Source organism: Orbicella faveolata, unplaced genomic scaffold (genome assembly GCF_042242905.1).
Source record: "Orbicella faveolata isolate gen_17 unplaced genomic scaffold, um_ofav_v1 contig_25, whole genome shotgun sequence".
NCBI classification, from domain to species: domain Eukaryota; kingdom Metazoa; phylum Cnidaria; class Anthozoa; order Scleractinia; family Merulinidae; genus Orbicella; species Orbicella faveolata.
Window position 1 is genome coordinate 24,518,804 of NW_028301553.1, and position 21,907 is coordinate 24,540,710.

The 21,907-nt window shown below is 38.8% G+C and overlaps 1 protein-coding gene and 2 long non-coding RNA genes across 3 annotated transcripts in view; 1 reads left to right on the plus strand and 2 right to left on the minus strand.

The window, feature by feature from the left end:
* Positions 1-21,907, plus strand: part of LOC149109585 (uncharacterized) — a 56,866-nt gene extending 34,959 nt beyond the window's left edge. Inside the window, exon 2 of the long non-coding RNA XR_016208782.1 lies at positions 21,615-21,907. This is a non-coding gene — a long non-coding RNA (uncharacterized LOC149109585). The remainder of the gene's footprint in view (positions 1-21,614) is intronic.
* LOC149109586 (uncharacterized) lies at positions 4,098-4,613 on the minus strand. Its single transcript, XR_016208824.1, has 2 exons — positions 4,392-4,613; positions 4,098-4,269 (listed from the first exon to the last, which is right to left on the minus strand). It is a non-coding gene; the product is annotated as an uncharacterized LOC149109586 (long non-coding RNA).
* Positions 14,151-16,296, minus strand: LOC149109587 (uncharacterized). The gene is made up of 2 exons (XM_089293731.1): positions 16,293-16,296; positions 14,151-15,393 (listed from the first exon to the last, which is right to left on the minus strand). The coding sequence occupies exons 1-2, from the start codon at positions 16,294-16,296 to the stop codon at positions 14,525-14,527; spliced, it is 873 nt and encodes a 290-aa protein (XP_089149857.1). The 3' UTR covers positions 14,151-14,524.

Genomic DNA, 21,907 nt, shown 5'->3' on the forward strand with positions numbered 1-21,907 from the left:
TTTCATTTTTTTTTTTAATATAACACCTGAGAAACACGGATAAAATAAATTCCCTGTCTGTTAGTAAATAATGCCAGAAAAAAAAAAAGGAAAAAAATTACCCGTTTATTTGGGCTATCAGAATAGATGTACAGCTTTTAGCACGTGCCCTAAAGGTCTTCGATATAACCGACTCTTCTTATTTTAACAATTGCAACTTTACGGAATAAGAGGCTGATTAATTCTTTTTTTTCCCCCAATATTAGAAAGAACGTAGACAGATCTCATGGCAGAATCCCCAGATCAGCAAAAATATCAGCGTGTGCTGGGTGTAACTCATTTAACACAATGGCATTCGATGCTCTTGTAGTAAATTTACCTGCTCAAAGTTATTTCCCTAGTTATTTACCGGGCTGATACAAATTAGTTGCATGAGAACAATAGCTAAAACCTGTTCTTTTTATAAAGTCAAAGGCGACTGAGAATGATTTATCAGTTGTTAGATAAATGTCAAAAGGAACGTTTTGTTTACTTGCATCCATTGTTTCTAAATTGTTCGACAACGTGTACACTCTTAACGTACAATGCGCCGCGGCAAAGCAATGCTCATCGAGTTTCACCTCGCTAAGCTACCTTGCTAAGCAACACGAGAGATAACGACGAAATAACACCGTCAATACCGCGCGATTAACTGAAAATTAGTTGAATGCGAGTATTGTACGACTACACTCTTTATCGAAACTCATCTCTAAAACCATGGAGCATAGCACTGAAAGCATGGCCGATTAGATAAGTCACATGAACAGCTGCCAGCTGTTTTCTGACTCATTTTGTTCATAATGAGTTCCTTGATTCTTCTCAACTAGTACTGTAGGTTATTAACCATAATGATAATGAAAAGAGAGCAGCGTTCTGAATTAACAAGCCGCGTCAATTGAAGTATTGTCATACTCCGCTTTAGTGGTACCTGGACCCTTTGGTTTTATTTTTCAAAAAAAGTGATCTGTCATCTCTCTCCTTTTCCATTAATGGATTTGACAGAAAAGCATAATCAAAACGCAAATTTACGTTAAGCTTTAACTTGAACAGATTTCGGTGGGCAGAACCTTACGGCCTAAACAAAGCTTACAAAAAATCGCCATCTTCCAGAAAGTTTCAATGATCGACATATTTTAACTTAACTGTGACTTACATAAATAGGATGCTAGAACTAAGAATTCTTTTCGTTTGCCACTGTAGGACAAATATAAAGAGATTCTCACTCCGTTTTCAAAGCCCCAATTTATTTAATTCTCTCAGCACTAAAATTCAAAATGCCTCTAGTATTGCTGTGCTCACCTCTAACTTAATTCACTTTTCTTGGTCATTATAAGTATATGTTATTTCTCTTAGTGTGCTTGCGTGTTCTTTTTGTCTTTATTTTTCCTTTCATTGCTTTCACGCATTCGCGCATTTAGTTTTGCTTAACTACTTTTTATCCTAATTTATAAAAAAAAAAAGAAAATTTTGTGCCGATGACAGCCTTTTTATTCTTTTGTTAAGTCCTAGTTATCTTTAAAGTAGTTCTTGACATAAGCGTTACTGCCTTTCCTGGGCTTCCTTGCTTTATATATTGATATGTTGTAAATATATTTAGAAAACAGTCCTAAGAAAGTACGCGTGCTGATTGGTTAAAAATCGTGTTTCTATAACTCGATAAAAACACAGAACTAGTACGAGCTGTTGACGTAATGATGGCGCGAGCGAAGCGAATTTACATTTTGATAATCGAAGTTAACAAGTTGTTTTCCTTTTTTTCGTGGCGGTGTTTTCTAAAAGAAATAGAAAACATGTTTCCGTCTCTCTATCGAGTTATAAAAACACTCGTGAAAGTTTGGGAGAACCCGAAAAAGCTGTGGAAACACTCGCCTTCTCGTTCTCCCAAACTTCCACTCGTGTTTCTATAACTCGATAGAAACACGGTGTATGTTTTCTATTTCTTAATTACAAATGGCAAAAATAAAACAAGAACAATTTCACTCCTCAAAAAAAAGACGGGGTGAAACGGTAACGTCACTGCCTAAGATCACTGTGAGCCTAGAACAACCAGAGTGTAACTTATCCGACTGTCTTCAATCTCGAATGATGATGAAAAAAAATTATCCAAAGTATATAAGTTAGACGCCCCTGAATAGAACCGGCTACTAAATGACATTAGTAGAATTCTACTAGCATACTTATGCAAATGCTGTAATCTGATTAGCTGAGCCATTGAACACTATCAGGCTGGCTGGAGGTCGTCTAGGAAATGGCGAATCTTTTTGTTGCTGTTGCTGTTGTTGTTCTTGTTGTTTTTTTTTTTCCAAAGTTTTGAAGGACATTTTGATGCGAATGGATAATTAAATTTCTGAGAAGTCAAAATGAAGGACATTTATGGTTTCTTGATAACGAAGTTATACAAGTCCTTGCGGGATTATGTAAGGTCTTTAGGGACACATGCTTCTATAAAAGGGAACGTTGTTTCGCTAAGAAAGTATCAGAGAAAGTATCATAACTTGCGCAAGGTTTACGGCCGGGAAAAGTTTACAAGAATTGTAAGTAGAATTATGACATAATTTTCAGATTGTACTTTTGTATTAGTTCAAGGTCAATTACGACAATTACGGCACAGAGCCTCAATTATTTCTTTCAGTTTGACTCTATACTTCTAGACAGAAGGAGTGCAAAAATAAATCTAACAATTCCCAGCTGATGAGGTCTATTTCAAGTCCAAGCCAACAACAATATTCCTTATCACCTCTTTCTGTTCTACACTGACGGAAACATTCTTCAAATTGATACCATTTAAGGCCTGAAACAAAGATTGCTCGAATCCTGCCTCGACGTACGGCCGCCATTGTCAATCCCATACAGTATATATAAACATCACGACTGCATACACGAAGACCGGAGGTCCTTGAATCTAGGACTCGGAAATCCTATGTCTCCAGCGCCCTTCGATTCTCGTGCCTAGGCCCCACCGGCTAAGAGAGGCCAAAAGGGCTATGGGGACTATAATGGTTTCAGTCGCCAGCCATTTTCGTTCCCAAGGCTACTCGTTTTAAAATATCCTTTTGTGCAGGCTCCTGGTAAGAAATTGATTTCCTGCGGGATCATTTTCCGGCGCCAACGGACATTCTGGCCTGACTTGTCACGCAATACCGACGTTACTGACTGTGAGAAAAGCCATTGCTAATCGTGTTTCACTATTCTGTTGTTTCTCCAGAATTCGAGAACCACACTTTATGGTTGCTTGACAACTTAAATTGCTCGACATATTTTATGTGTTGTTAAACGGTATGCATTTGCTGGTTTTTTTGATTGATATGTCTCTTGATGGTTGTATTTTACACAATTGAGAATTAATTAAAATGACAGAAACCTAGCCAACTCTCAATCTTGCGACATAAATGTGCTAACAAAACCCACCTTGAACGAGAATTACAAGACTGCCGTACAACCAGGAGCCCATCCATAGGAGCGTGCAACTACCACATATTCCTGTCACAGACCGATCTATTGGTTTGCCTTTACCGCTAATTCAGACCCCCGAAGGAATCTCAGTGACCAATCACGATCGTGGACGTAACTTTTAACTGACGTATTTTATTATGTCGACATGTCCACCTGAGGCCACATTTTTCTCCTTACCGATGCGCGCTCTGGTAGACCGGTACTGACCTATTTCGCGGGAAAAGAAGCCTAAAAATAGACCCTTCTGTTAAAAAAATGACGTGACATAGCTTAGTATGGGAGTTGCACGCTCCTAGTGATGGGCTCTTAGTACTACCTACCTTGCGCAGCCACAGCGAGCATGCCACAGCGAGCACAGGCTTATGACATGACCACTCGCTCAAACTGGAGGTGACCACGTGACGAGGATGTACATGAAGCATCACGATTATACCGTGGAATCCCAGTTTCTTGAACCTCAAAGAAAAATGGAAATTATTTTTAAAAAATTTGATAGTTCGAGAAATCGGGGTGGGAGAGGGCTAAAGATCGAGGGTTTGAGAAATCGGGATTCCACAGGAGTAGCTAAAATTTATATCGAAAGAAGATGACAATAAACAGTCAGTTAAGCTTGTATTCACGTCGTATTTTTTTTCTGGTGGTCAGGGCTTTATTCTGGCGTGGATTATGTTCTTTCAAGAGAAGAGATGAAGCAAAACATACAAGCAACGATAATATTAACTGGTCCAGGGGAAAAGATGGTACTCGGATGAATGACTGGATACGGAATCGTATAATCTTTATATTGTTTTATTCGATCTATAAGGAAGATACATAAGATACATAATTCTTACAAAACCTAATAGCGAGCGATTCATGAAATTGCATGGAAAATATAATTCTCAAAATTCAACGGATTACATAAACAAACGGTCACTTACTTCTGTGGCGATATCCAGTCAAACTTATTTCGGTAACAGGTCAGCAAAACGGGTCAGCAGATCGAGCAGTAAAACACTACAGGTTAGCGATGTTCAACGTAAGGTACAAAACGCTTTTTTGACCTTTGTCTCTGATTTCGTGTTTTTAAAACGTGTCATTCTAACTTAATGATCAACTTACTTAGCGATTACGCCATCGGCTGTCAATCACGCGACTAATTAAATAATAAAATGTCAATAAACGAAGTTAATATTAATCAACGAAACATTAACAAATATTAACAAATCGTGAAATAGAATGTGTTGGTCATGGTTGATCTCCCCTTATCAGGATTTTCTTATCCGCATTTTTCCTGTCATACAAAATCAGAATATAATCAACCTTTATAAATAAAATTATGGTCTTTCAACGATGCATTGCAAACTCGCGCCAAAAATTCGCATTCTGCCGCGTTAATGTTTGTTTGTTGCCTTGCTGGGACACAGTCCACAAGCGAGCAGTGGATGTTGTATGCGCCACGTACAAGACTTAATACGACGCGATAGTGAATGTGAGTAATAAATACCCGGAAGTTAAGACTTAAGTTCTCCGAACCCCGGATCAAGTGACGTCACTATTGACGTAGCAATTGAAAAGCTGCTAAAATTTTTAACAGGGTGCAAATAATGGGTGGGTTTTCTCTTTGTCGAGGAGATCTAAACTGTCCTGTAAGGAAGTTCTTCAATTAGATTGAGGTAACATTGTAACTGCGATAATATAACCGCATTCAACCCAGATAACGAATTTGCTTACTCACTCATACACAATTTCCACATCCTATAGTCCCTCATGCTGGATGGCAAATTACGTACAAGGACATCCAAATCTAAAGCAAAGAAATTTCAAGCTTTGGCACCTGTCGCATACGTTTTCCATCCATTGCGGCGGATCAGTTTGTACGGGTGATGTTACAGTTTATTCCAAAAGGCCTACAAGCGCTTTGAAATGGTAGACCGTCTGTGCCAAGGCCTTTACAGGCTCCGGTACAAACGGGTGAATAATTGTCATCTTTGCATTTGCCGCTCGATGGAGATGTGGCCAAGCTGGATGATTGGGCCAAAACTAGATAGTATAAAGATATGATCTCACACACATACCCAGCCTTTGGAATGAACGAATGTGCTGCGAATGAACAGAAGATAAAATGAAGGCCCTGGAAAGTTTCTTTGGCCAACTTAAGGTAGTTATAGTAAATGTCCACGATTTTGTTTCCTTAGAGGTCCAATATATTTGACAAATTTTCATGCAAACAATCGGGAAAGCTTCCGACTGTTATCCTACAATCAAGAACGAGTCGTTGCATCAGCATGACGCTAACATGATATGTGCTACTGAGCAATAATCCTGTCAAACAATCGCGGTCTCAGTTGACTCCCTACCCTTACCTCGGATGTTGTTTCAAAAAGACGAGGCAAGTATGACTTCATCTCAGGGTTAGGGGAGTGAAGCAAAACTTTAAAAAAAAGTGAAAAATAAAACAACACAAACAAACAAGAAATAGAAAATTACTACAGCCTCATTCTGTTTTTGTTGTTCCAAGCTACTGAGATAAGCTAAACCAGGAATTCTGATGTTAGGGCTTAGCTACTGTACTCTAAACTTTGTTTCATCAAGGAACGAGGAAAAGTACAGATTTTTTCTAAAATTCTAATGAGAGAAACATAGAAGAAAAGTGTTATGTAAATGGTTGAAAACGTTCGAACTACTTGTAAGCTACAATTAAATGAACAACGTTTTATAAGAACTAAGGTAACAGGAAATTAAAGATTGCACACGAAGGAAAATTTGGAATAACTAGGTACAGCTGTGGTATTTGTTTTTGTTACCATAGAATTCCGAAAGTAACGGCCCCCCCGAAAGTAACGGCTCCCCGAAAGTAACATAAATTTTTTAACTTTCTATTAAATCCCGAAAGTAACGCCCCCCCCCCCGAAAGTAACGATCCCCCCGAAAGTAGCCGCCCTTTCAAAAATGACAACTCAAAAAGAATAAAATCTGTTGTATTTAATGTAACGCCTGTTTCAAACAGTACGGTAAGTGTTTAGAAATACAACTTGGCACTGAATTGAATAATTTCCTATTTTATTTATAGCAAATACCAATCAGTGGTCTCTTGTGTGTACTTTTAAAATCGATTCAAAAGGATTGCATAAAATAACTACCGGTGATACGGTACCGTACTAGGGTCGTACTACAAACAAAATGTGACCAATTGTCTCTATTTGGATCAACTCCAATCAATCAAGCAGTCTTTTAAATATTCGCTCATTTCATCTTTACCGGCACCTGTGCCGGTGTTTAACGTAACGTAACTGGAACTGGAAAAACTTCGGGCTATCGATCGTAGACTGTATGCGGTAGTCTAATCTTCGTCGTGGAACCACATTTGTTCTACATCGCTGGAATGTCCAACTGAATAGTTTTCCAGCCCACTAAGATGAATTAAGTTATCCCGTTGCCCTGAAGTAGGCAACGCGATTCCATATTTCTCTAAAGAACGAACAATTGTTTCTCGTAGACGACGAGAAATTTCTTGCCAAGCTTGACCCGTCCATTTGGTAAAAAAGATCCTTCTCTCACTTGCAGTTAATCTTCCTGTCAGAAACTGATCGGGATTTCGGGTCATGGCTTCTGTTGCCAAGCGATCCACAGCTTTCTTGAATTCGCTGTTGACTGCGACACCCAGAGGCTGAACCTTACTTGTAGCTTCTGGTGGAACTAGTACCATTGTGGTCTTGCATTCATTTTGGAGGATATCCTTCACCGTCTTCGTCGTTTGTGCTTTGTGTTGGTCATACACAAGAAGCCTGGATCTTCTCTCGTTTGTGCCGAAGAAGGTACTCTGAGAATTCCACAAATGTCTCACCCAGCATATCATCATTTCTTCATCGCACCATGCGTTCTCCTGGAATTTTACGACAAGGCGTGAGTCATGCTGTTTCAGTTCTTTATCACGGATTCGCTCATTCCTGTCCCCTTGAATATCAGAAGGGGCTTTTTTCGCGGTTCTCCATCTGCGAATACAGTCAGCTGCACAGTACATTGCCGTTTTTCATGGCCACTGCCAGTGGTTCGGGTCTAGACCGTCTTTTCTCCTTTTGTCTCGTAAGTCGCCCCATTTGTGTTAAAGCAAAATTCTAGGGGTGTCTGATCCATGTTGGCGATGTCGCTCAAATTCCAAGGACCAATAATGCCATCTTGTTTATCAGCTAGATCTTGCTTTGTCTTGATTGCCATTCGGCGATTATATCTGTGAAACTGCTGGATGTTTACGTGCAGAGTCTTTGGGTGGCTCTGGGCAACATTTGTTGGCCTTCGAAGAGATATATAAAAACGGGTTTTGAATCGAACAAACCAATGGTCAGACATTTTAAAGTCTGCATCAGGATATTTTTCTCTCATTATTTCTTTGCATCTGTTTCTGAACCACCACTCTTTGACTTTGATGCCTTTACTTCGTAAATCTTTGAACTCACTGTACAGCTGCTTGTCCATTTCCGGATAAGAAGCCTGCCTACCAGCGCCTGGCTTTCTGGACTTTCTTGGGTCATTCCGCATGCAGCTTAAGTTCTTGAGCAATCCAAGGGTTGTAGTTGCTCGACTTCAGATGAACTTTATATCGTTCTGTGAACTCTCTGGCTGCTTTGGCTTTGTTTTTGTAGTTCTTATACAAATCGATAAATTCTAGCTTCTGTTCACGAGTCCACTGTTTCCTCTTGTGAAACTGTTGCTTCGGCTGTTCGGCTTGTCCAGTCTTCTGAGTGGCTTCAGAGTTCTGGCTAGCACCTGAGTTCTGTTTTCTTCAGAGTTCTGACTGGTGTCTGAGTTCTGGCTAGCGCCTGAGTTGTGGCTGGCGTCTAAGTTCTGGCTGGCTTCTGAATTCTGGCTGGGTTCAGTGTTTTGACTTGCTGGAAACGAATGCGACTGCGGCGTGGTATCATCGTCCTCGTTGTCTATTTCGGGCCTTTGTAATTGTTGGCATGTCAGGCAGACTCCTACCCGTTTCATCGGTCTGTACTCGACTTCATTCACCGTTTGAGCTGTTTCAGGAGCACACAACGCACACCCATATACTTTGCATTTCATACACTTACATTTAGTGACCCTTTCACAAACTGAGCATGTTTCCTCCATTATGAATTTTATTGTGGAAAGGCGCGGGCCAAAGGTCAACTGTACAGCATGTGACTCGATTCCTAAACGAACAATGAACCATTGTGTAACCTTGTGTCTCGCATGTGACTCGTCTTTGCTCACACAACAGTTCAGACAGTTATACTGCACGTACGTACCGAATCTAACTACAACTCCAGACATTATGGCCGCTGCATTCAAGCATTTCTGTACCATCAAGTCAGGGATAAAAGGAGATCATATATACAGAGCCGACCCACGAATTAATTCAACATGTGCTTGCTATCCTGAGCCAGAAAATCCTCATTCAGCGCATGTCATTGTCGTCAGAATGAAAGATAGCACAACGAACGCAGCAGAGCAAACAGTGGGGCATATTCCCGATTCTCTGGCTGAAGTTCTGTTTCAGCCATTACTGGATGGCAATATTTCTATTTGAAAGTGAAGAATGATCATCGCAGTTAATTTTCCAATTTAAGCAATTGGAAAGGAGAAGCCTGAAAAAAATCAGGGCTTCAACGGGATTCGAACCCGTGACCTCCGCGATACCGGTGCGATGCGCTACCAACTGAGCCATGAAGCCACACATTGGGACCGAGGTCAATTAGTTGAGTTTGGAAAATTAACTGCGATGATCATTCTTCACTTTCATCTACAACCGCAGTCCATATATGGATTATTTCATATAAACTTCACAATATTTCTATTTGTTCCAAGATTACTGGACAATCCAGGAAAGCTCCAGAAGGCACTTGGGTCCAAGGAGGAGGACTGGAGATTCCTTGTTTTCACGAAGTTTTCATGAAAAGTGGCCTTCCAGATTTAGAGAAGACATTGAAAGAAAAACTCTCTGCTCTCAAGCGAAATGCGGATAGACCCTTTTCATAAATGGCTGCCAATTTAAAATTCTTTTGTATGCATTTAAATTAGCCTCACTAAACTCGTTTGGGAGTAAAAATTCTTTTGAATTATCAACTCAAGAACGAGGTTAGTCAGGCTAATTTTAATACTTACAAAACAATTTATAATTGGCAGCCATTTATGAAAAGGATCTATGGAACAGCCTGAGTGCGGGACTGATCAAAGGACTGAAACCTTTGAACAGTAAATATTTGTGATTTAATTTCATACTTACATTTAAGGGCTGTATGTGCCAGATACGGTATGATCAGAGTCAAATAATACAGTATTTAGTTCCCGTATAATATGAACGCTACTTTTCATTGTATTGTATACACGTTTGGCGCCTTTTTTTGTTACAGTACGCTTTGGTAATAAATACGTAACGCCTGATCGCAGGTTAATACGTGACCTTTTCATACGTATCATGTAACGTGTCTTTTTTGTGTAAAATGACTGCCCAATTACGAACGTTTTTTAACCATCCGAATGTAACGGCTACCCGAAAGTAACGGCTACCCGAAAGTAACGGCTACACGAAAGTAACGGCTACACGAAAGTAGCGGCTCCTTGGGCCTGCTAAATCCGAAAGTAACGGGGGCCGATACTTTCGGAATTCTACGGTATTTATTTATTTATTTATTTATTTGAGCCGATGCCTAGCGTCAAGTTTCTTATACATCATCTCTAATCCAAAACGGGGGAATGGAATAGACCAATTTCGATATATTAAAATTCAGCCTAAAACAATAGACCTCAATAAGAGGCTCTGCGGAATAACTACAGAGTTTATGGGGTTTATTCGCTAAAGCTTCGTGCTGAGGTCTATTGTGTTAGGCTGAATTTTAGTATATCGAAATTGGGCTACTGCTTTGAAGACGTCTAATCTACTGGTCAATGTGGACATCTCAGTTTGATGTACACGAAGTGACGGTATGAAAACGGGTGGGAAAATTTTCTGTCGCGGTGTTCAGTTTTTTAGTTGTAACATGTCAGGAAATTGTCACAACGAGTGAGACATTTTTTTTTTTTCTGAAGAATTCCTCGCACAAGTTCTTCTAAAGTCATTAACATTCTGAAAAATTGTGACAAACGATAAATGTTATTTTGTTGAGAATTTTTTATTCGGTTCTTTTAAGTCAAATGTCTGAAATACGAGTTTATTCGTTAACGCGGCTGTCTAAGCAAGACGACAATTGTGTTGCTAAGAATCGATCAAGTTCACTGAAATAAGGTAAAGCATATAACCCTACAAGGACAAGGACAAGATCAAAATACAAGGTAACAAACTTTAATTTACTGAAGTGCCAAGCTTAATGACCCTTAATCTGTACCAAAATCTCTTTTCACACTCTCAACGAAATTACGGTTTCTGGATCTTCCCATCAATTAATATTCATTGCAGCTTTTCATCATTCGTTCGACTTTGCTGTTTAAATAATGGGGCATTTACAAGTCTCACGATCAATGAAATGTCTGAATGTGGTTTTACAGGCGAGGTCCCGCCTACACTACGCCAGAGAAATTCTGAAACGCAGCTTTATCTCTACGGTTACCTAGGCCTACCGTCCAAACTGTTCAAACATTTAGGCGCTCAAATAATAGATCGTGAAAAAGTTAGAGATTTAAGGCTATCAAAACGTTTTTTTAGAATTGCTTTGATATATTTTTCGGGCATATTGACGCAAACACTCATGGGAAGGCCTTCTAGCCGAGAAACTAAAGTTGCGCTTGGAAAAGGGCTTGTGAGGTTAGAGTTGCCCTTGGCAGCTCTCTGTGAAGTTGGAGTTATTATCATTATTGAGTTTAAAGCTAGTTCAGTACTACTGACAACTAGCGACAACTGTTCTTTTGCTAGATCTTCCTCGTGTACCAATGCAAACATTCATAGGAGGGCCTTCTAGCCGGGAAGCTAAAGTTACCCATGGCAATCGGATTGTGAGCTAAGAGTTGCTCTCGCAGCCCGCTTTGATCTTAGAGTTACCCCCATCATTGACTCGTGGAGTCAACAGTTACTATCGACAACTGTTGCTTTCAGTTTGACTCTTAGAGGTACAGTTCCCTTCAATAGTGTTCTTAACGATGCAGTCGCTATGGTAGGATTTACGAAGTTGGAGATGATGTCGCTATCCCTATGGTATGCAGACTGACCTTCCAACTGAATGTGCGGATGTTCAGCTTGACGAGGTCGACAAACAGTAAAACCGATATAGCGTGATAAAAAAGAATACAATCGAATAAATTTTAAGGGAAATAAACTCAAGAATTTTTGCTTACTGAAAAAGAGTGCTTTATTCTGCTGAGAGTGGTCAAGAGTTAGTAACTGCTCTACTGGTCGTCGTGGTGTGCCAAGATTCCGACAACTTTCTAATCGATAATTGCTTTTGGCGATTATAGAAACATTATTAAAGTTACTGACATAGTGGTTAGGCCATGCATGATTTGCAATCTTTGGGTCTCTGAACTCTGTTTTGAAGCTCCTTATATGTTTAAGTTCCACTGCGATCCATCTTGTCTGTGTCCGCTCCATACTTTTCAGGCCTAGAAACATTCGCAAAATTGGAGAGACAGGTGTGGGAGCAATAATCAAAGGCTTCTGATCCCGACAATCCATGAACGTGACTTGAACAAAAATTAGCTGCATGCTGTTTTATTGTGGCCACAAGGTCTCCAATTGAGGTGTTCCGCGTGCTCTAAAACACTGGCCCAACGCGTAGTGGAAAAATACACAATGTCAAACTAATCGATCAAGTGATCGATCAATTGACCGATTTACACACCCACCTTTGTGGTATGTCTTTGTTGTATGTTTGAGTCAGTCTGCCGGAGCGTCAACAGATGCCGCCAATTTTGGGTTTTCGATTGTAAAAATACGAGAAAGCAATTAAATGTTAGACTTCAGCCCAAGAAACTCTCTGGCCGCTTATGCAGCACAGTGAGAATGAAAACTGAAAATCATAGAAGTGTCCGTTATCTCCTGATTTCAAACAAGAGAGCGTGCTCCAACCAAATACGCGTATCAAACTTCAATTAATTCCTTAACGCAAACAATATAACAAGGTTGCCTCTCCAAAACTGTTAATTTAAATCCAACCAAAAAATTGTTCATGTAAGTGGTCTCCGCTGATAGTATGGCACTTAGGTTTATAGTTTGTCTGCATAAGCTTAGTATGGTATGTTGTGTGTTTAAAATAGTCTGTCGGAACGTCGACAATTGGCGCCGATTAATTTTTTTTTTTTTTTTTTTTTTATGAAACACGAGAAAGCAATTATATTACCATAATCATTGTTCTTCGGAAGATCCAAAGAATCTGAAATTTGAGTTAACCTGATAAATGGCGGGGAGAACGGTAACTGTCCCAGAACGAAACGTTGTGAAGGTCATAGCAAAGCAAACTGTGCTATCCACTACACAGTGGTTTATCTGCATGATGGATTAGGATGGCGTTATACAACCAGAATATACAAATGTTTCGAGGGCTCTGCGCGTGTGCAACTGCCATTGTAGTTGAAACAATCGTGAGCAAGCTGATGACTCTTATCTGAAATTTCGGGATCATCTGTGAAAACGCTGTGATAGAGGAGAATTTAACTTCTCACTAGAAAATTCATTTATGTGTTTTAATTTCCATGCACCACTGATTCCACTGTTCATGACTCAATCGGCAGTGATTGCATAATTTGTGCTTGTCTCGAGAATAAACCTCCCGGAGCGAACAACGAATTCTATCAGGTTAGATCTAAATTTCACATTTTCTTCATAAATGCATCGACCGATCCTCCGTAAAGTTTGGGCATCAGGCAGGATTCTGCTTGCATAAATAAATTAGTGTCTGTGATTGTTAAACAAAATGTGGCGCAGTAAGAAAGTGAAAACTGTAATTTGTGTTCGCCCCAAGGCTTGCAAATGCGCTGAGCAGTGAAACCACCTTATTAGGGATGGACCGTTAGAAAAGTGATGAGGGCAGGGTGGGAAAAAAAATCATGCAAGGGAAGGTGACTGAAAAAAAAAAAAAAAATTAAAAAAAAAACAGTCCTGCTTAGTGAATTGCACTGTCCGGCTTACAAACTGTATTCGCCTGAAGGGCAACATGGCAGCCACTTTATACTGCAGTATTAATTTCTTGGTCCTGGTGGAATCCCCACTCACCTGGTTTTCTCTACTATTAGGAAAAAGAACATTTCTCCCTTTCAAGGCTGATACATTTTGTGCGCAGCAATTAACGTCATCATGGACGCTGGTAGCCAAACATCCTGACAGAAAACCCTTTACAGATAACCGTGGCTTAAAAGTGCTAAAAACTGAAACCATGTGCTATAAACAGCCATTCTGCTTGATTCGAATGCAATTAAGCAAGCACATGTTTTGAAAGCCTCGACATATAGGAGTGATCTCAGAACTGACGTGTATAACTGCCGACTGTGGACACAGATGTGCGTAACCATGGCGAACTGTAACACCTCCCCTAAGATGGCCGCTAAGATCAACGTTGGACAAACGTCGTAATCAAAGGCAATCATGGAGGTGTTTAATAACACAACTGATTTGTTAAGTATGGGAAGTTTCAATCCATTTTAGGTTTTTGACAAAGTAACGGCGCAATATCAAGTCCAATCGATACATTAAATTTATCGGCTAAAAACCGTGGAAAACGCACCAAAAACGCTTCAAGCCGTTTCCTCCTAGCAGAATAGGACCTTTGGCCCCATATTTGTTACTGGACGACCACTCACAGAATCCTAACCAAAACCTTGATTCACTACCCCGGGTTCAAGGGGAATGATTCACATCAAACAAAAAATGCAATGCCGCCCCATCAGTTTGGTAATAGCACTTAATTGAGTCTGATACTTGGCTTTGTTTTCCCCCGAAGTATAACTTTGACAGTAGAGCAAAACGACTGTGTGAAAGATATCTTTTTTTTTTGCTGAAGCCGTGGCGAGTGTCAAAATTAAGATTGCGACAGTAGAATATCCCCCATCCTCCCCTCCGCCCCTCCCCTGAAAACACCCTATCATTTAAAAAATGATTGACAGGCCTAGCACGACTCCCACTGTTTCACTCAATGGGTTTTATCTTGCTTTTACCGATAATTTTAGATTCTACTGCGGACATAAAAATGTTCGCGAAAGCAACTGCCATTTTTGTCCCCATTGCGGTACCATGGGTTTGGAGATAGTTCCTTCCGTTGAAATGGAAGGAGTTCTCCTGAAGTATAAGTCTAAGCATGTTGCGGAGTGAATTTGTAGGAATGGGAGTATTGTTCTTATAGAAGTCTTCGTATGCTATGCATACAGTGTTTATCCCTTCCTCTTGGGGGATATTGGTGTACAGGCTGGTAACATCCATTGAAACTAGAATCGTATTTTGTTGGACTTTTGTCCTTTCTATAAAGTTAATGAAATCTGTGGTATCTTTGAGGTACGATTTTTGCGCTTTGGCAATAGGCTGGAGGATGTGGTCTATAAATGATGATATACGTTCTGTCGGACCTTCACAGCCCGAAATTATTGGTCTTCCAGTAAGAGTCGGTTTGTGAATCTTTGTTAGTGTGTAAAACACTGGTATGCGCGGTGGGTTAGGTGTTTGAGAAAGCCATTCTTTGGTCTTTGCGTCTATGTGACTTCCTAAATGGAGTTCATTAATTAAATCTTTGACCTTTTGTGAGGTCTCCTTCACCATTGGTGTTTCTAGGGGCATGTAGTTCTTTCTATCATCAAGTTGAGTTTGGCCCTCTGTTATCTTATCTTGTTTGTTCACAATGACCGTTGTGGATCCTTTGTCTGCCTTTTTGATAACTATTTCTGTGTTAGATTTCAAATCTTTCAGTGCTATACGTTCTTGGTAAGGCAGGTTATTTCGTGGCTTAGTAATCTCGATCTCAGCGAGTTGTACTTTAATTTCTTCTAAATATGTTTCAAGTGCAACTGATGGTTGGAAATAGATAGGAAATAGATCAGTTTATTTCAGAAGCAAACAGGCACCATCCTACCATTAAATTCACGGCTGAAATATCAGAGAAGGAAATAAATTTCCTAGACACTACTGTCTTCAAAGGCGAGAGATTTAACAAAGATTCAATCTTTGATATCTGCACATACTTCAAGCCGACTGAGAAATTTCAATACACGCATTTCTCTTCCTGTCACGCTCCAGGTGTGAAAAAAGGTTTTATAAAAGGTGAAGCACTTAGGCTTCTGAGAACAAACTCTTCAAAAACAAGTTTTGAAGAAAAGATCAAAAATTTCAGATCAAATTTGCGTGTTCGAGGCTATCCAGAGAAACTGGTCAACAAAGTCCTCGCAGAAATCGAATTTAAAAACAGGAAGTCGGCACTACAACAGAAACCAAAATTGCAAAAGAGATTATTGCCTTTTGTCACACAATATAATCCATCAGTGCCCAATCTTAAAAGCATTTTAATGAGCAAATGGCATTTAATCCAAGATCAACCTCTGCTTAGAGAAATATACAGAGACCCTCCTTTCATCTCCTACAGGAGAGGAAAATCTCTGAAAGACATACTTGTTAGAGCTAAACTCTAAAGGTCAAAGACCGTTTATCACGAAACAGTGGGAGTCGTGCTAGGCCTGTCAATCATTTTTTAAATAGTTTAAGTTATAGCTCTAAGACATACATATACATGTTCAGCTTGCAATCAGCTTAGACCCTGGGCAAGTTGCAAATCGCGGATACTCCCAACAGATTCAACTAGGCAAAAATCCTCCAATTCGGTTTGGCAATCACGGCCCCTCCACTTGGCATATTCACCATTTCACACGGTGATAGATCAAGGCTCTGTTCGTAAAATAAATTTAACTCTTACTCATTTTCTCTTGGCTCTTAGAAACGCTGTTCAACCAATGCAAATTACAAAGCAATATCGAAGAAAGACGTATCCAATTTTGTACGTGTGTTATATTTTCACTGGCATTTCAATCAGTCAATCAATCAATCAATCAATCAATCAATCAATCAGTCAACCAATCAATCTGTCAATCAATCAATCAATCATCAATCAATCAATCAATCGATTAATCAATCAATCAGTCAATCAGTCAATCCATCAATCAGTCAATCAGTCAATCCATCAATCAGTCAATCAACCAATCAATCAATCAATCAACCAATCAATCAATCAATCTAGACCTATTTATCTAAATAAAAAGGTTATCCATTTTTATAGTTATAGAAACACGAGTGGTAGGAGCGCGAGAAACGTTATTTTTTCCACATCTTTTCCAAGTTCTCCCAATCTTTCCCAAGCATTTTTATTGCTTGGTAGACACAAAGATTTTTTTTTTTTTTCTCAGTTTTTAATTTCTTTTTCCAAGAAACTCTGCGAGGAAAAATGGAAAAATCACTCGTTTATTTCGGTTATCAAGATTATTAAAAGTTGGTAATTATATTACTGCCACTAAATTTTGATATAAATCTACTGCCGCTCTTTCACGAATGCCGTTCTCTGATTGGCTACGCCACCCACTATCTATTCTGTTTTAGCATAAATCTACTAGCGTTCTCTCACGAATGCATGCCGTTCTCTGATTGGCTACGCTACTCACTCTCTATTCTGTGACAAATAGTGAGTAGCGTAGCAGTGTGCCCTTGTTAACAAAATGACGGCTGCTTCTTGGCGTTTTCGAAGTGTCTGCGAAGAGGATTTAGATTAAATTTTGAACGACTTGTAGATTTATACTAAAACAAATTAGAGTATTCGCTCTTATCACGCGATAGAAATCTCGAGCTCATGATCTAATTGTTTAATATTAGATGGTGAGTAGCCTAACATTGTGCCCTTGTTAACAAAACGAGGGCCGCTTCTTTGCGTTTTCGAGGTGTCTGTCAAGAGGATTTAGCAAAAGATTTAAACGACTGGTACATTTATACTAAGACTGCGCCCTTGTCAACTATCACGCGATAGAAATCTCGAGCTAATAATGTAATTGTTAAATAGACATTTAGCACTGACGTGCTTTCTCAGAGCGTTTTTCTAAAGGTCTCCGATGTAACCGACAACAATTGCAGTTTTCAACAATTGCAGCTTTATGGAAAAAAAAAAAGCCGCTGACTAATTCTTGTCTTGTCTCAATATCAGAAAAAACGCAACCAGATCAAACCTGATGGCAGAATCCCAGGCACGGAAAGATAGTCTGGGTGTAACTCATCTAACGCAATGGCGTTAGATTTTTTTTTTTTTTTTTTACCTTTATCTATTTATTTATTTATTTATTTATTTATTTACTTCCACAATTACAACAATAACAATTCTTTTTTCAACAATTAAGTTACAGAAGAAAGAATACAATTTGGTATACAGAAGTTAACAATGACATCATACTGAATTAATAAAGGAAATAGATATTGTCAATTCTTTTTTACATACTTATTTAACTTATCGATTTTCTTTAATAATAGCGTTGTCCGACTTAAATTATTAGTTAAAATTGTTTCCTCAGAAATCTTCCATTTTTCTTTAAACAGATTCTTTTTATCCGATTTGAAATATATGTATTTTTCAGTTTCGTATTTAATTAGCAAAATTCTTATGAAGTGACTCAAGGAAGGTAATGTTTCTTTACATCGACAACTCCACAAGAAGATTTTCTTAAAATTAGTACATAGTTGAATAGATCTATCTCATCCTCAAAAGACCCAACAATAACATCGAAATATGTAAGCGAGAGGCTTCTGTAAGTTTTGATTTTACTCGAACGTTTTTCCATTAACCTCATGCCAAAATGAATTTGAAAAAGAACAACCGAACAAAATATGGGATACGGTTTCTGTTAGCTAATGACAGAAGGTGCAGTTGGGATTAGAAATGTATTCTATTTTACACAGGCGGTCGTTAGTAAACAGAACAGATTCAACATTTTGTATTGAAAGGAGCGTAGATACGGTTCGTTAGCAACCCTCACTGGCAAAAGAAATGCCTCTGAAACTTGATTGTCATCAAGGCTAAATTCTTTCTTTAGCTTGACCCATTTACTTGGCTTTTCCAATTTTTGTTTTATAAGAAAACAATTGTAGTCATGACATTTAAGACTTTCCCAATCAAGAATCACCTTAAAATTGGATATGTCGATACGCAACTTTAAAGGAACAGATTGCCTTAGGCCTGTGCAGACTAAAAAGTTGGACCTTGTCAATCCCTCACTTCTGAGAACATTAAAAGACTCGATATTTGACTTGTCAAAGAGCAGATCATTTGTATATTTAATATTCATATTAAAATAATGCTTATAGAAAACACTTTTACCATCGATTTTGATTTCTTTGTTGTTCCATGTAATATATTTGTAAACATTATTTGGATCTGCTATTTCTCTTATATTTGACCACCACACTAATAGATCCTGATAAAAAGTGGGTGAAATGTTTATCTGGTTTACATCATAATTACACTGAAGTAGAAAAAGACCCCCTTGATTGTCCAAAAGATAATTAAAGTAAGACTTCCAGAAACCTGACAAGTCCTCATCCGTTATGCGCATTAGCCAGCTCAACCTCAACGCTGTTATCATGGTTTCATAATCTATCATTTTGAGGCCACCTTGCTCATAGGGTGCATAAATTGAACTTCGAATAACTTTATCTCCCCGTTCCATAAAAAATGAAAAACTAAATTGTTAATTTCTTTTATTACTTCAGACGGAGTGCTTATCACCAAGCTAGGGTATATTAGTCTTGGAAGAAAAATTGCTTTTATAGTATTAACCTTGCCATGAATTGACAAACCCCTTGACTTCCATAAATTTATTGCATTTCTGATTTTTTTCAGCCTTTGCTTAAAATTTTCCTCGGCTAGTATCTGTATATCATATGTAATGAAAATTCTTAGGAACTTAACGCAAGTTTTCCATTTGACTCCAAGTGGTTCATTTTCACAGTTCTGGAGGAAGTCGATCCACATTGCTTCTGTTTTCGCAACGTTAAGTTTTAGTCCGGAAACTTTCTCAAAACAATCAAGCAATACAAACAAAGCTCGTGCGGAATCTAAATCTGATAAAACAACAGTTGTATCATCAGGGAACTGCAGCATTTTAGTTTCTAAATGGTTTATTATTAGTCCTTTAATATCTCTTGGTTTCGTATAGCAATCGCTAGGATTTCAACCGCAGAGACAACTAGTGAGAGAATCTCAGATAGTGCAGGGTGCAATTGATAGTTCTGGCACGGTAGTCCCATAAGTACTCATCCCTGCACGGTTCACTTCCGGTTTGTGTCTACCTTGGTAGTCTGCTAGGGCTTTTCCTCTTTGCAGTGTGTATGTTTCAAGGTTGTATTTTCGTTCAAGGTCCAAAAATTACTTACAAATTAATTACTACTGGTGTTTTACGTCGATTTTCGTTCATTTTAAATTCAATGATACGTTGAAGCAGCAAACGTAACAATTTAGCTCTTCACGCCAACTTTGTAACCTGATACTTTTGTTTTCCTCGGGAAGGCATGTAATATGAAACCCTTGTTTTCTCCAAAACACGCGGAAGATGTGCTTGTTTTTTGGAGATAAATGAAAGAAAGTTAAATATCTGATGTAGTGATGAAGAAACGGAACAGAAACGATGTTGTTTTACTAAAAATGCAAAGTTTTACCAATGAACAAGAACTAATTTAATCATCAGATAGTCGCGAATTACCACTTTCTTTTTCTGTTGCCACCTTGTTGTTAACAATAAAACGATTCAAAATTAACCCACAACGATATTGATGACTGAGAAGCGTTTCAACGAAAAGTATTGAAGATAGACAGCGCTACTTGGCCGATATGAATGAGTCTCCTCAAAGACTGATTAAATTAATTTTCGCTTTCATTAGGTGCCACGGAGTCTGCAGCGATATTTGGGCACTTTCCTGGTTTCTTTTGTTACAAATTTATAATTTGCGGAGTACTGAAAGCCACTAGCTTGGGAACTTTTTGGTCTCTCTTACAGACACAATTAATGCAAGAAATAAACAAGCCGCTAAGGAGAAGCAATACATTTGAACCCTGACAAACACACTATTGTAGATTGAAAACAGCAGATGATATTTGTTGAACCGACCTGTATGTAATTCTAAAAGCTACTCAGCCACAGTAACGTTTCACTTTTGCAATAAAAAGGGACAATGGGCGCTACCTGAAAAATAACTGCTGCCCTTGGTCACATGACATGACATATAACATACCGCGTGGAAAGATAGTGTATAACACTAACGATGCTACAACGCATGTGTCTTACATGTTGAGTTCTACCATAAGGAAAACCACTCAACATTTGTGCGTGATTCCATATGCAATGCATCCTCCACCTACTATAAAAGCCACGAACGCTAACTAATCTACGCATTCGTTTAGAGCAAATTAGTTTTGTGTTAAAGAGAATGGTACCACAAGGAGAGCACGGGGTTACCTGAAACAAATATATAGCTTTGCGATGTTCATACCTACCTGAGACGATGGAACGTGTTTTGCGTAGAGTACACATGTACCTTTCCCACCCCACCCCCACCACTTCCTTGCCTCTAGACCAATTAATTAATTGAAATTAATTAAACAAATATTAAAGTTTACACCTTGGTGCCATAGTACCATAGTGCCATAGCGAAATAGTACCACAGTGCCTTAGCGGCAGGCAGCTCCCATAACCATGCCAATAGTGCACTCTGCACTAAAAAGGTAGGGAGAGAGGGGGTCCCCTGCCTATCTTTAAGTAGTGAGAGCAAAGGCCATAATTTATAATACAACTTTGAATATCTTCATAGAAAATATTGACCCATCTTATGAAATCAGGCCCAAAACCGAACTAATTCAAACATTTTTCAAGAAAAGTCCATTCCAAACTGTCGAATGCTTTCTCAAAGTCAATAAAAAGTCAAATTCCGGGTAATTTCTTAGCTCTTGTATAGTCTATTATATCAAGAGTTGAGCGTATGTTATCACTGATATTTCTGCCCGGGATATATCCTGATTGATTATAATGTACTACAGTAGGCAATAGACTTTTCACTCTTTCCGCAATAACTTTTGAGGCTATCTTTGTATCAACATTCAAAAGGGAAATTGGCCTCCAGTTTTGAAGATAACAACGATCTTGGTCCTTTTTCTCAATTAATGTAATTACAGCCTGTTTTTGTGAAGGGCTCATTTCTCCTGGTACAAGAGAACGCCTTCCAAACTAAAATGTGGCATTCCAATTTGGAACAATTCCGAAGGGTACTGGTATTTGATGCCGAAAAAGTTTGTGTTTCCGATTGGTTTTGGCTTATTGGAAGGAGAAAAAGAAGTGTTCAGTTGAGTCCGCCAGGGACAATACATCCAATTTCACCAAAATGTACAATTTAATGTAAAAAAGATCGTGCACCCATCGCGCTTTCCTTTTTTAGAGATTCAGATTTTCTGATCTCCCGGCCCACAACTTATCAGAATAAAACGGTCATCTATCTATGATTCTAAAA